The 13437-nt window shown below is 42.5% G+C and overlaps 1 protein-coding gene across 1 annotated transcript; it reads right to left on the bottom strand.

The window, feature by feature from the left end:
• Positions 1–35: 35 nt before the first annotated feature.
• LOC130103447 (beta-1,3-galactosyltransferase 2-like) lies at positions 36–2745 on the bottom strand. Its single transcript, XM_056269691.1, has 2 exons — positions 2640–2745; positions 36–1206 (listed from the first exon to the last, which is right to left on the bottom strand). The coding sequence occupies exons 1-2, from the start codon at positions 2663–2665 to the stop codon at positions 120–122; spliced, it is 1113 nt and encodes a 370-aa protein (XP_056125666.1). The 5' UTR covers positions 2666–2745; the 3' UTR covers positions 36–119.
• Positions 2746–13437: the final 10692 nt, after the last annotated feature.

Below are 13437 nucleotides of genomic sequence, written 5' to 3'. Positions count from 1 at the left end.
TTTGTAAACAGTGTAAACTTAGTTCTCATTTTTGTTTGTTTGTGCTTCCATCCCAGACAGGGATTTTGGGATACTTTCATGTATCCCAAATTATACTTTTAGGAAAGTTTGGGATACTTTTATGTGGGTCTCTTTACGTCCTTCCAGATGTCTATTAGCTGCTGTGGGGATCCTAGGATTGTTGTAATGACCCTGAGAAAATCCTCTCGATTATATTGTCCCAGATAGGCTCTAAACTGTGAAGGGTCTGGGGGGGATGAGGGTGCAATGCCCACATGTTTCACACAAGCGCCCACATATGCATCTTCTATGTTGAAGGGCTTTATTTCCTTGGAAGCCTCAACTATTTTTTCTGGCAGGTCATTGGAGAAAACATATCCCATTCCCAGCAGGTAAGTGGGGTATTTCAGTTTGGGGTAGAGCTCCTCCGACACGTACCATTTTGAGTTTTTGTTTCTGATGACAGGCTGGTTCCACATCACCATTCCAGTGATGTAGTTCTGTCTGGGTGTGTTGGGTGCCAATAGAAGAGTCATCAAGTTTTCCATGTTTAAGTACATGTCAGAATCGACCTTCATACTGAAATTGGCTCGAGGACAACGAGTGGCCAACCAGTCCATGATCACCATCGTCTTTATGGTCAGGTTGAAGTACGAGTCCACAAAGTTGCTCTGCAGTAAGTCTCCGTGTTGTCGGCTCTCTTCCTCCAGCTGCTGTTGAGCTTTTTCCGAGTCGGATCCTCCAGTCAAACCCACCAAGAACAGAGTCATCACTGCTTTTCCCTGGACTGTGCTCTCATTCCCCCACGTGCTCCGGATGGCGTTTCGAGCTTCTACCTGATGGGGCGCCACAGGGACCATCAAGACCAGGAACGGATTCTGCTGACATTTATCAGGTTCATCCAGAATGTAATGATAGTTGCTTGGATGAGCTATATGATAATAAATTGTTGAACCTCTTTGTTGTATTTGCTGATTGGGCAAATGTGCTAATGTGTCTTTTTGATTATGATCGCCCCAAATGCTGTCAATTACCTTATATTGAGTCTGATTCATGATTTTAGTAAACCATGTTTGAGGGACCATAATTGTGTCCAAAGTGAAATCAGAGGCGTAAGCAACGGCAAATAATAAGAATGTCAATGTAAGCAGCAGAAAAAATGCTCTTTTAATTTGATGTATACATGGACCTCTATCCTGAGCCAAACTGCATAGAGAAAAACAAAAGAGAAACAGGTCAAAATTAGTCTCACAGTGAAACATCAGAATTTTTTTATTAAAATATGATTTATCACAAAAATAACTCTTTAACTACGTTTACACGTTACATCAGTTAGTTATGAGAGTGGTTTAAGTTTCATGAACTTTAAGTACACAGCTTTTGTCAGAAATGTTGACATGGACATCACTTAAAGATAATTTGCAGTAAGTTGCATTCTTTGACTGATTCAGAGAATTTGTTAATTGAATGATTCATTAGCCTGATTTAAATGGCATATAGGATTTCCAAATCACACTTTCTTATTCAGTCGAGGCTGTTTCTGTTTATTTGGTAGTTACAGGACATATCAAATTTGACTGATTCAGAGAATTTGTTAATTGAATGATTCATTAGCCTGATTTAAATGGCATAGGATTTCCAAATCACGGGCTGGAGGACGGAGGGGCGAGAAAACACAGAACTGTTACGTGCGAAACAATTCTGAACAATTAATTAAAGGAACTAACTAACTAATAAGAGTCATTTGTTTGTAGATTGCAGGCGAAAAATTCCTGTATGACTATTTTGCCGCGATTCCGAAGAACGAATCTGATGTAGGTTATTTGTCCATGACGTTAAGAAATAGTCGTCATCATATTCATAAATATTGGGGGAAAGCAACCTCGTCTGTGAATCCAAAATGGCAGTTTGTACAGTCTGGGTTTTATTACATTTATGAATAACAGTAGAGAAATAAGTTCTTCATCAAATGCAGAAGTGTTTTGACTATAGCCCTACTGCATTTCAAGATCTTTGATGGAATCTAGAATTGATGCTTGCAGGTGATTTCATTTCCTGGTAAAGCCAACTTAAAACATTTTGAAACATGACACCCAATTTGTTTGTGTCGTACACCTAAATACACCTCTTAGATGATACATGTTTTTGATTTCAAGCTAATGTTTAAATGTAAAATGTATTCATTTTAATTCAACTGCCATATATATATATATATATATATATATACACACACACACACACATACACATACATCTGAGCTCCTCCATCTAATTTCAGATATACAGTATTCAAAGTTTAGCTCAGCTGTAGTCAAATGATTTCATCTGATTTTGACCAGTTTATTCAAAGCAGATCAACTCCATTATAAGTTCCTCTAGTTGAGAGATCTTCAACTCTGCTCCTGGGGACCCACTGTCCGGTAGTTTAGAGTATTTTGAAGCTCTTCAGGATCGCTTGAAAATACACAGGCAGGTGTGTTGAAGCAGGTTGGAAATAAACTTTAAAGGACAGTGTGTCGCCAGGAGCAGAGTTAAAGACCTCTGGCTGCTATAGTTTATAATAAGATGTTGTAAACAGCACAAATAACATTATGAAATATCTAATAATAAAACAAACAATTAAAGGATGGGTTAGCTTACCTGTGCCAAATGTTTTTAATAGCCATTCTAGTGTGTTCAACTAGTAACCATACTACTTCACGTATTCCTTCCTGAATAGTCTCTTAGTCCTCCTAATAACCAGTTAACAGGGGTGGGGTGAGGAAGCAGTTTTTTTCTATCGCACCTACCCACAGCTGACCTGTTTGACCTGTCACTCACTGTAGTGATATTAGCACAAGTATGTTCATTAAATGAAGCATTAAACATTGTAGTTTTAACCATCCTACTGTCACAGTGGTGTTCGGTTTAGTTTGTTTTCATTTGGACTTGTCTGCCTGTCATCACGTCACCTTCACTGTATCACCTGTGTTTAGTCAATCATTGTTATCTTTATCACCTGTTTTTCGTTAATCATTGTCATCTGTGTTCGCATTTAAGTTCCGTTTGTTCAGTCAGTCTTTGTCCGATCTCCGTTGTAAATAGTGTGTGCTGCTGACTGTTCTGCTGTCCTGTATTTTTAAACCTTCACGTTGAAAAGATACCTTCATCTTGTTCTGTCTTCCTGCAACCACCTGTGACACCTACACTCTCAGAAAAAAAGGTAGCCTACAAAGGCTGTCAACTGGGACGGTACCCTTTAAAGAGGTTCTAATATACCATTTAGGCACCATTAGCCGCGTTTCCACTGTTGAGATTTAAGAGACTAAAGAGATTTAAACGGGCCGTGCAGGGCTAAAAGAAAGAAAAGACACAAAAGAAAGAGGACACACTTTCTTATTCAGTCGAGGCTGTTTCTGTTTATTTGGTAGTTACAGGACATATCAAATTTAGATAGAATGATAATTTCTACAAAAATGCCACCAAAAATGTGGGGGGTTTGGATTTTTTGCCACCAAAATTGTAATGCGATGATCAAATATAAATCACAGAATATCATATGTTTGAGTGGTTGACGGGTGGATTATTTATTTTTAACAGTGGATTCGGGGGACTCAAAGTGCACCAGATTAATGAATTTATCTTTAAAATTTACAAAATTTTCTTACGGGGGGGGGGGGCATGCCCCCGGACCCCCCTAGAAGTACCACCGAGATCCACCTACAAAAATAATGTGGGTAACACAGTAGGCTATATGGTGATCTACGAAAAATAAACATTTTATTATCTAATACATGGTCAGGATTTTACCACCTCCGCCTCGTTTTCAACCAAAAACCCTGTATGTGCAATATAAAGTACTGAACATCTGCATTTCTTTCTTTCTGTTTTGTTGCTTAAAAAATAAATTGCCAATAATTAAACCAATTAAGCAAAAACCTGTCAACAAAAGTCTGAAGAAAAAACCTTGACATTCTGTCCCCCTCACTTTTGAAATGATGGCTACGCCCCTGCTCAGTAGGCTAGATATGTTCAGTCAGAGAAACAGAGGAAGCTTCCGAAAAAAAGTTGCTTTATTTTATGGTAGTCCGGTATAAATTAGACGTAGGCTACTCACAGATCAAATAAAAACATGATTGTGATAGCCATTATGATTTGTCTGATTTCTTCAAGCGTTCATATTTACTGTGTTTACTATGTGGTTAGCGTCTTTTGCATCGGTAATAAATATTTCTACCTTATACGGTGATCAGAATCCACATCGGATCACAAACAGAAGGCATTCAAACATGAAAGTGAGTTTTGAGGTAAATTATTTTAAAGTCTTTCATGCTGACTTTTAAATCATCCGGCGCTGCCGTCTCCAGACTCAGGTAAACCCCACCTCTGTTCGTAACCACTCCTCTAGCCCGAGCTGGCCCGCTTTGGACCAAGTTATTCGGCGGGCCAGAAAACCCTGGCCGTTGGCCCTGAGGAAGCCACGACAAGGCTCGATTAAGCCCTGGAAGTGACAGTGGAAACGCGACTGGCCCTGGCACGCTCTAGCACGCCCGCTTTTGGCCCGACAGTGGAAACGCGGCTAATATGTACCTTTGAGGTACAAATACAAACTCTTTAGGTACAAAGGTGTACCCAATGAAAGGGTACCACCCCAGTGACAGCTTTTTTTACCTATTTTATGAGTGTGTACAACCTAACCACAAGCTCTACTCTTTTGCACAATGGTAACAACAAAAAACACTCTTTTAAATGTCCAACAAAACTGAACATTATAATGATGCCTTCCAAGTGAGAAATTCAACACTTTCTCACGACCAATTCGTACAAATTCTTACTAGTGAGTAAAATGTGGCTAATTAGAACTAATTCGTACGACTTCACTCGTACAAATTCCTACGATTTGTCTAAATCCCAGTAATGGGTAGGTTGAGGGGTGGGGTCAGGGGTAGGGAATTCGTACGAATTCATACGAATTGGGCAACTCGTAAAAAAATGTACGAGTTAGTAAAAAAACTTCGTACAAATTAGCCACCTCGTTAAAATTCGTACGAATTGCCATGAGATCGGGTTGGAAATTCCTCATTAGGAACTTTTAACTGGAACACCCTCTCAAGTCGGAGTTGTGCCTGGAAAAATTAGGGGGAAGTTTAATAACCCTGTCTTCAAGAATTCAAAATGGCTGCTCAGCGCATCAATCATAATGAAATAGTAGTAGTATATTGTTTATAGCACTTCTGTTTGTCAGCGTCTAAATAAACTCAGCGGTGCAAAAGTTAATGTATAGGTATGTGAAAAAAAGAACACACAATCCTTATTCTAATATGGAATAGTATTGGAATGGTAAGAGGGTGTTGGTACGTGAAAAGAGGGCCTTCTATCAAGGATAAAATATGTACAAGTCTAAGAATGTTCCACATATGGTTGAAATACCATCATTGGCCTAGAGAGAAAACATTCTGAGAGTTAAGACTATAAAAGAGGATGGATGCCCTCCCTTCACTGTCACGCTCTGCAGCCACTCTGTGTGACTGGATGACTGCTGGACTTTTCTTGCAAGAAAATAAACCTCATCAAAGTCAATTGGAAATGTTTATCTCTTATTCAGTGACATACTTTTATTTGCAACAACAATTTGGCGACGAGGATGGGATTCCTTGGATGTGCCCTTTTTTCAGGTCAGAGCAACTGCCCCTCAAAATTCCTGTGCACGTCCCTGCATGTATGGGTTAGAAAAACGGGTATTTTTAACATGAAATGTTGCGCAATGCACCTTTAAATGAGGAAGAGTGCAAAAAAAGAAAGTTGATGCAGAAGGAACTGCCATGTAGGGAAGTAGGGGTAGGGAAGTAGTAAGTAAATGAAAAAATGGAAGAAGAAGAAAAAAGGTTTTACTTTTTCATCCAGTGGATGCATGAAATTACAGTAGATGTCTAGATAACTTAAATGTATACAGTATAATAAGGGTTGAAGGAGCAAGCTGCTACAGTATAAGGCTGTCTGTGCTAATTGGGGATTGAGATATGAGTAATATAATATTTTGGTTTCTGGAAAACAGTAGAGATAAGTGGCACTGAGACAATAATGACCTTTAACCATTTGATATACAGTAGGTATACTATGAGTAGTTATAACAAAAAGAAATATGGCAGCAAAAATGTATGTTATGAAAATGAAATTTCTGATATAATTTATGGAACTATTTATGAATACCCGAGCTTTACAAAAAGCAAGAAAAGGACATTTTGGTGTGACTTAAGTTAAACGGAAACGTTATGACAATCCCTTCAAATATGTTGAGCGTTTCCGTGCAATTTATGATAATTGATGTGCTGCATATGATAATGATGAAGATTATGATTTGGCTATTGTGATTGAATCCGCCACTGGTGGACTGTCAAAAGAATACAGGAATATGCTTATTAGTGGCTCTGTATACATTCTTGATTGGGATACACTGCTTCAGTGGTGTGCTGTGAGTTGGATTCGTTTGCAAGCTCATAATGATCCAACTATAGGCCAGGTGACTGCTGATGTACTGGAAGCTGACACGAATCCACCAGTGTTAATGTGGGTTTGAAAGTAGATCAGTGTTTAATATGACGATATTAAAGTGAATGGATAAATACCAACTATGGCACATGTGGCTCAGTTCTGGCAGCGGCAAAGGTTATATGGGCCATATCTGGACCACACACATCAAGCCACGGCCCGTGTGCAACGAACCGGCTTTAGTGTGAGTCGTGGCTTGCTGTGTGTGGGCCAGATCTGGCCCGTGTGCAACAAACCGGCTTTAGTGTGAGTCGTGGCTTGCTGTGTTTGGGCTAGATCTGGCCCGTGTGTGACAAACCGGTTTTAGGATGAGTTTGTTGTGTGTGGGCCAGATATGTCTGATATTTAGTGTAATATTAATGTATGGTTATTAAGTTTTAAATGTAAAGAAAGAAGGATGACTTTTGTTCTTTTCCCTTTGTAGTTTTTTTTTAGATCTGACAAAGACTCCTTGGATTGAGTCATCCTATCTTTTTCATAATCCGACAGATTTGTCTGTATAATTAAGATACCAATCTCTTCTTGAACTTTGACTGAACTTGAGGAATTCTAGGTAACAGCAGTCATTCTGGTCATTCATAAGTAATCAGTAACCTTGATATGAACCAATAGCTTATTCTAGATTGCTAAGGGCATGAGTTGTTTATTTGTAAATTTACATATTGGATAAGGGTGGAAATAAACTAAGAGACTGACACAATTTACACTATATACAGCCTTATAAAAAGCAGCAATCAATTAGATCAAAAGTAACCAGAAAATACATTTTCAGTCACCTGCAACATCTGAAAATTCAATCAATACTTTTTTTGGACAAATGTAGTTTGCAAATGTACACACATTATCTTTGTGGGGACTCTCAATAGACATCTTTAAAGGTGCCGTCTGTAAGAATGTCTGTGAGCTAGTGGTGGAAATAGGTACTGCAGTCCAAATTCAAAATATGGGAGATTGTTGTTTACCCAACTGTCACATGTCTGTCCTGTCTTTGTGTGCACATGAGTGTTTTGTTATGTTGGGCCATGTGCTCTTGTCATTGTCTGGTCCCTCCCCCTTGTTATCTGATCATTGGTTTATTTGTCCCACCTGTTATCCTCGTTACCCTCCTTATTTGCATTCCTATTTAATCTACCTGTGTTTGCTGTCCTGTGCTCGTACGTTGTTTATTATTTCGGTGTTAGTCGGGTGGAGGTCTGTGCCGGTCATGTTTTGCCATGTCTGTGTTGGATTTAGTTCGGAAATCATTGGACTCTTTTGTTGGTTTGTTTATTTCATGTTTTCTTTATTAAAATATCATCATTCACTCTGCGCTTGAATCCTCTCTTCCATTCTCCACAACCCACCGTGACAGAGCGTACGAGCCAATGTGGATTCAGCGGAGCGAACTCTCTCCTGAGGAGAGAGAGAATGGGATTTCTTTGTTTAAATACCTCACCATGTGTGTTCAAAGGAATGAGGAAGGGAGGGCAGCAGAGTCTTCCTCACGGGTCTCATCAGGAATGAAGTCCTCATCTCTAGATCTGTCGAGCGTGGGGACTTCATCGATGGTTTTAACCAGCCTCGAGTCTGCAGACATCCGTCAGAAGGGACGGAGAAGGAGAAGGGGGAGACACGTCCCGTCTCCCCAGCGAGAGACTGTTCATGTTCCGTCTGCCCAGTCAGAGACTGTTCACGTTCCATCTGCCCAGTCAGAGACTGTTCACGTCACGTCTGCCCAGCGAGAGACTGTTCACGTCACGTCTGCCCAGCGAGAGACTGTTCACGTCACGTCTGCCCAGCGAGAGACTGTTCACGTCACGTCTGCCCAGCGAGAGACTGTTCACGTCACGTCTGCCCAGCGAGAGACTGTTCACGTCACGTCTGCCCAGCGAGAGACTGTTCACGTCACGTCTGCCCAGCGAGAGACTGTTCACGTCACGTCTGCCCAGCGAGAGACTGTTCACGTCAGGTCTGCCCAGCGAGAGACTGTTCACGTCACGTCTGCCCAGCGAGAGACTGTTCACGTCAGGTCTGCCCAGTCAGAGACTGTTCACGTCACGTCTGCCCAGCGAGAGACTGTTCACGTCACGTCTGCCCAGCGAGAGACTGTTCACGTCAGGTCTGCCCAGTCAGAGACTGCTCACGTCCCGTCGGTCCAGTCTGGGACAGAGCAAGAGATGCCCATTCGCGAGGCCGCCAAGGCTGTTCTGGACTATCTGGAGCGTCTGGCTCGGATCCTGGACATGCTGGTGGATGCTGCTCCAGAGCCGAAGGCAGAGCCAGTTTCTGCTGTTCCAGAGCTGAAGGCAGAGCCAGTGTCTGCTGTTCCGGAGCCGAAGGCAGAGCCAGTTTCTGCTGTTCCAGAGCCGGAGGCAGAGCCAGTGCCTGTTCCAGAGCCGGAGGCAGAGCCAGTGCCTGTTCCAGAGCCGGAGGCAGAGCCAGTGCCTGTTCCAGAGCCGGAGGCAGAGCCTGTTCCAGAGCCGGAGGCAGAGCGTGCCTGTTCCAGAGCTGGAGCCATTGTCTGTTCCAGACCCAGTGTTTGTTTCTGTGTTTGTCCTTATGACTATTTCTGTTCTAGTGACTGTTCCTGAGCCAGTGTTTGCAGTTCCTGAGCCGGTGGCTGCTGTTCCAGAGCCGGAGGCAGAGCCAGTGCCTGTTCCAGAGCCGGAGGCAGAGCCAATGCCTGTTCCAGAGCCGGAGGCAGTTCCAGTGCCAGAGCCAGTGTTTGTTCCTGTGTTGGTGTCTGTTCTTGTGGATGTTACAGTTCTTATGTCTGTTCCTGAGCCGGTGTCTGTTCCTGAGCCGGTGTCTGGTCCCGAGCCGGTGTCTGGTCCTGAGAGGGCTTCACCGCCCTGGCCGCCCGAGGGGTCTTCACCGCCCTGTTTATTTCATGTTTTCTTTATTAAAATCTCATCATTCACTATGCGCTTGAATCCTCTCTTCCATTCTCCACAACCCACAGTGACACCAACCCCCTCCTCCACAGACTCGACGGTCACGCAGGTTGCCAGTTTAAGGACACGCAACAGGAACGAGCGCAATTGACAATGAAAGACGAGGAGACTTGCTTGTAAGTTGATGAGTTGATTTATCTATGTTTTAATATGCTCTCGTTCATACCCAGCTAACAATGACCTGGGGGTCCGCCAACGTTTTTTGGGGAGCACAAAGTCAGCGGCTTGATACATCCGGAGGCACACCATCGGCAAGCCGACCAATCTGAAAATGCGGTCGGCCTGCCAGCGTTTTTTGGGTGGCATGCCACCAGCGGTTTGCCGCGGTTGGACCTCAGTCGGTACACCGCCGGCATGCCGATTGTTGAGCATTTAACATCTTAATTACTTAGTATAACTAAGTAAAGGTAATTATATCTGTTTACTAGGTTTTATTAAGTTACAGTTAGTTAATTACAGGGTGAATAATGTACTTGCTTTGTAATGTTTAAAACAATCAGGTACAAAGAAAGGAAGCAATAGGGGTGTGGTGAGCAGGACGGCCGAGGGACGTGAGAGAACGTTGCGAGGCCGGTGGTGCGATTGCTAATGAGCAGCACCTGGGAAGCACACCGGTCTCGCATCTCTCACGGAGGAGCGGAAGCATAAAGGAGGAGCGACGGAGTGGATGATCGAGAGAGGAACAGGCCTGCTTTTGTTTGTGTTTTATTTTATTTTATTTTGGTAGCCAGCAGTCGTCCGTGAGGGGCTGCTGGCAGGTAGTTATATTTTATTTTGGGTAGCCAGCAGTTCCGTGAGGGACTGCTGGCAGGTATTGTGTTTATTTCATTTAAATAAAGTTTTAATTTGATTGTCCGCCGGTTCCCGCCTCCTTCTTCCCTGAACATTGCTACAAGGGGCTTTCGCACCGGATAGTTCTAGGTACTTAGTTCTAGGAAGTAGCTTCTAGGGTGGTTTCCCGAAAACTAATGGTTACCTTAGGAACGTTTTCCTGGTTGCATTCGCACCGCCAGTAGGAACTCTGAAGTGACGTAAGCCGCGCTTGTTGTTGTGACTTTTATTTTGACGGCGCTGAGAACGCCAGAGCCTGAGCACACACTGCTCGCATTCTCCGTGTTCATTATTTTACGATCTGTCTAATGTTTCACTTGGTCCCCTCAAAGTTGCGTTGGATTTTTTCCTCAGCGTAAAGGTTAAGAACTGCTTTTCCATGTTCGTAGAGTTAGTTTCTGGAGTAAATATATAGGCTATAATGTGTGCGTTTACAAAAAAAATGACAGATGCTGGTGTTTCGTGTGCGTTCGGCCAATCAGCGTACAGTAACATCACGGATAGTTCCTATAGTGCTGGTTTAGACCGACTCTGAAGTAGGAGCTAAATTATTTCCTCCAAAAGGAATTCCTAGAACTAAAATCGTTCCTAGTTCCTGCCGTGTGAACACGCCAAAAAACGGAAACTTCCGCCTATAAAAAATTAGCAGTATTCTCTGCTCTCAAACGCTGGGGGCGTGTCCGCTGGCTGCGCTGAAACCACGCCCACTCGCGGGAAAGCTGCCGACAATGATATTAGGTGATACTGCTTTTGGGACGGGTGGATGAAGGCCGAGGCGGGAGAGAGTCGGTTCGGCCCCATTCACCAGTAACAGCGGATTATCAGTGAATCGTTGTTGTCTCCGATGAAAGTTTATAAAACTATCCTGTGTAAAATGATCACTACGGAGGCGGGTGTTGGCGGTGATCCTCAGCTCTCCATCAAGGTTGGCTCTTCACAAAATTAATCCACCTCTTCTTGATGTGATCGTGTTTAGGAAATTTAAATAAAGACACCGATCTGTTTTGTACATGATCGCATCCAGGTATACGCATTTCCGTGACGAAGGCATTGCTAGCTAGCAAACTGTAGGCTGTAGTAACTAATAGTACTGACAGTAACGCGCGATTGAGCGGCGAACTGATGTGAATGTGCTCTATTGTTAGGGGAGGAGCCAGCCTCAGTGGCTCCAGTGCGTCATCAAGTAGGGGCGTGTCCACGAGGTCAGTGCTTAGCCCCGCCCAAAAAGTCCTGAGCACAGCAACGGTGAAAAACTGTTTAACGGTCTAACCCCACAATTCAGTACTTCACAGTTCACATTCTTTGTAATATGTTTTAGCAATACATTTCTAATTTTTTAGAATTGCCTTTACAGGGACTTTAAGTGGATCAAAGAAGCAAAGAGACTGCTTGCATTTTTACCCTTGGACAGTTCCATTACAATAAAGGTAAGCAATCAGGCAATTATGGTTGCATGTTAAAAATTTACAACAGGGAAATTCCAAGGTACAATTGAAGAGCTTTGCAAAAGTAAACAATGAGTCCGCACACCAGAAAATGCTCCTAAGTGAATTTAATAGTTGCTCACCACGTGTAACGTTTCGGGCCCAAGCCCTTCATCAAGCCCTGGGCCCGAAACGTTACACGTGGTGAGCAACTATTAAATTCACTTAGGAGCATTTTCTGGTGTGCGGACTCATTGTTTACTTTTGCAACTAACTGTCTGCCCAGCACCCAGCTTTATTGTTTTGGATGTGCGTGCTGCACCTTTTGAACTCTATTACAATTGAAGGTCTTGCCAATCTTTTGGTGCCATTGATAAAGTTAACTATTACTATAATATTTTGCAGTGTTTCTTCTATAATATAACCTGGTCTCTTTTTGGGTTCAAGTTATTTTTCAATTTGCAATTTGAGTGCCAAATATATATATTTTTAATTGTAGTCATTACATGATTACACATTTTGAGGTTTAAACTAAATGAACACTTTTGTCCTGCAATGCCGTAATTCTTTGCTGTGTTGACAAACCTAATACTGAGGCCTGAGGCCTCAAATATATATTTTTAGTTTTACTGTAATGCATGCACATATCAAGGAATAAAAAATGCGTCTCTCATCTACAAGCCACCACACTAGTGGAACTCCCTTTTAACTTAAGATTTTTTTGTGTAATTTTTAGAAAAAGTTCAATACAGGCCTCAGTACGCTGGAGGTGAGGATGTTTCATCGTAAGTGGTTATCATGGTAGTAGAGCAGATTTTAAAAAAACTTATTTTTCACTGTTACACTTTATTTACAGTTTAAAATTGAATTTAACGCTCGCATTACCAAGACAATGATTGGAAAAAAATACTATGGAAGTCAATGAAGGCCCACAACTGTTTGGTTACCAATGTTCTTTAAAAAATATCTTAATTTGTGTTCAGCAGAACAAAGAAATGTATACAGGTTTGGAACAACTTCAGGGTGAGTAAATTATGACAGAATTTTTGGGTGAGCTAAATGAACAATGTAATCTATTAATTAAAAATATCTTGAATTGATAAACAAAAGTCATGTGGGTCAAGTCACCTTTATTTATAGAGCTTTATACAGATTGTTTCAAAGCAGCTTTAAACCATGCATTTTGGCTGTTTTTCCAGCATGTTCTCATCCCAAGGCGTCATCTAACTGACGCTTTTGACCATGCGTCAACATGCCGACGCACATGGTACCCCTTAAGCGTCAATATGAGACGTGCCTCCTAGTGGTCTAACCCTAACCCTACCCAGACCTAAACCTACCCATAACGGAAGCGTCATCTAACTGACGCTAAAGGGTGCCATGTGCGTCGGATTTAGACGCATGGTCAAAAGCGTCAGTTAGATGACGCCCGAGGATGAGCGTCTCATATTGACGCTTAAAGCCTGTTTTATGCTTCTGCGTCGAATCGACGGCGTACCCCCGCAGACCTCTCTGCGTCGCCGCGAACCCCAATCCGACCCCTCCGCCGTAGCTCGACGTGCACCTCCAAAAAATTGTAACTACGCGTCGAGGCGACGCAGACCACAAGGGCTGTGATTGGTCAGATACATCATTTCGGGAGTGAAGCTTTTCCGGTTTCCCCCTCCCGCTATACCGCCATTTTTAAAGTGACCACTGCACTGTTTGTTTTAACGAGCTCCA

This window comes from Rhinichthys klamathensis, unplaced genomic scaffold (assembly GCF_029890125.1).
Source record: "Rhinichthys klamathensis goyatoka isolate OS25496 unplaced genomic scaffold, OSU_Roscu_1.1 h1tg000289l_1, whole genome shotgun sequence".
Classification (NCBI taxonomy): domain Eukaryota; kingdom Metazoa; phylum Chordata; class Actinopteri; order Cypriniformes; family Leuciscidae; genus Rhinichthys; species Rhinichthys klamathensis.
This window is presented reverse-complemented; position numbering and strand designations above follow the sequence as displayed.

Coding starts and splice junctions, on each gene's coding strand:
- LOC130103447 (XM_056269691.1), bottom strand. CDS start 2,665: ATGGCTATTAAAAACATTTGGCACAG. Junction 1,207..2,639: donor ATTAAAAACATTTGGCACAG/GTAAGCTAACCC, acceptor TTCTCTATGCAG/TTTGGCTCAGGATAGAGGTC.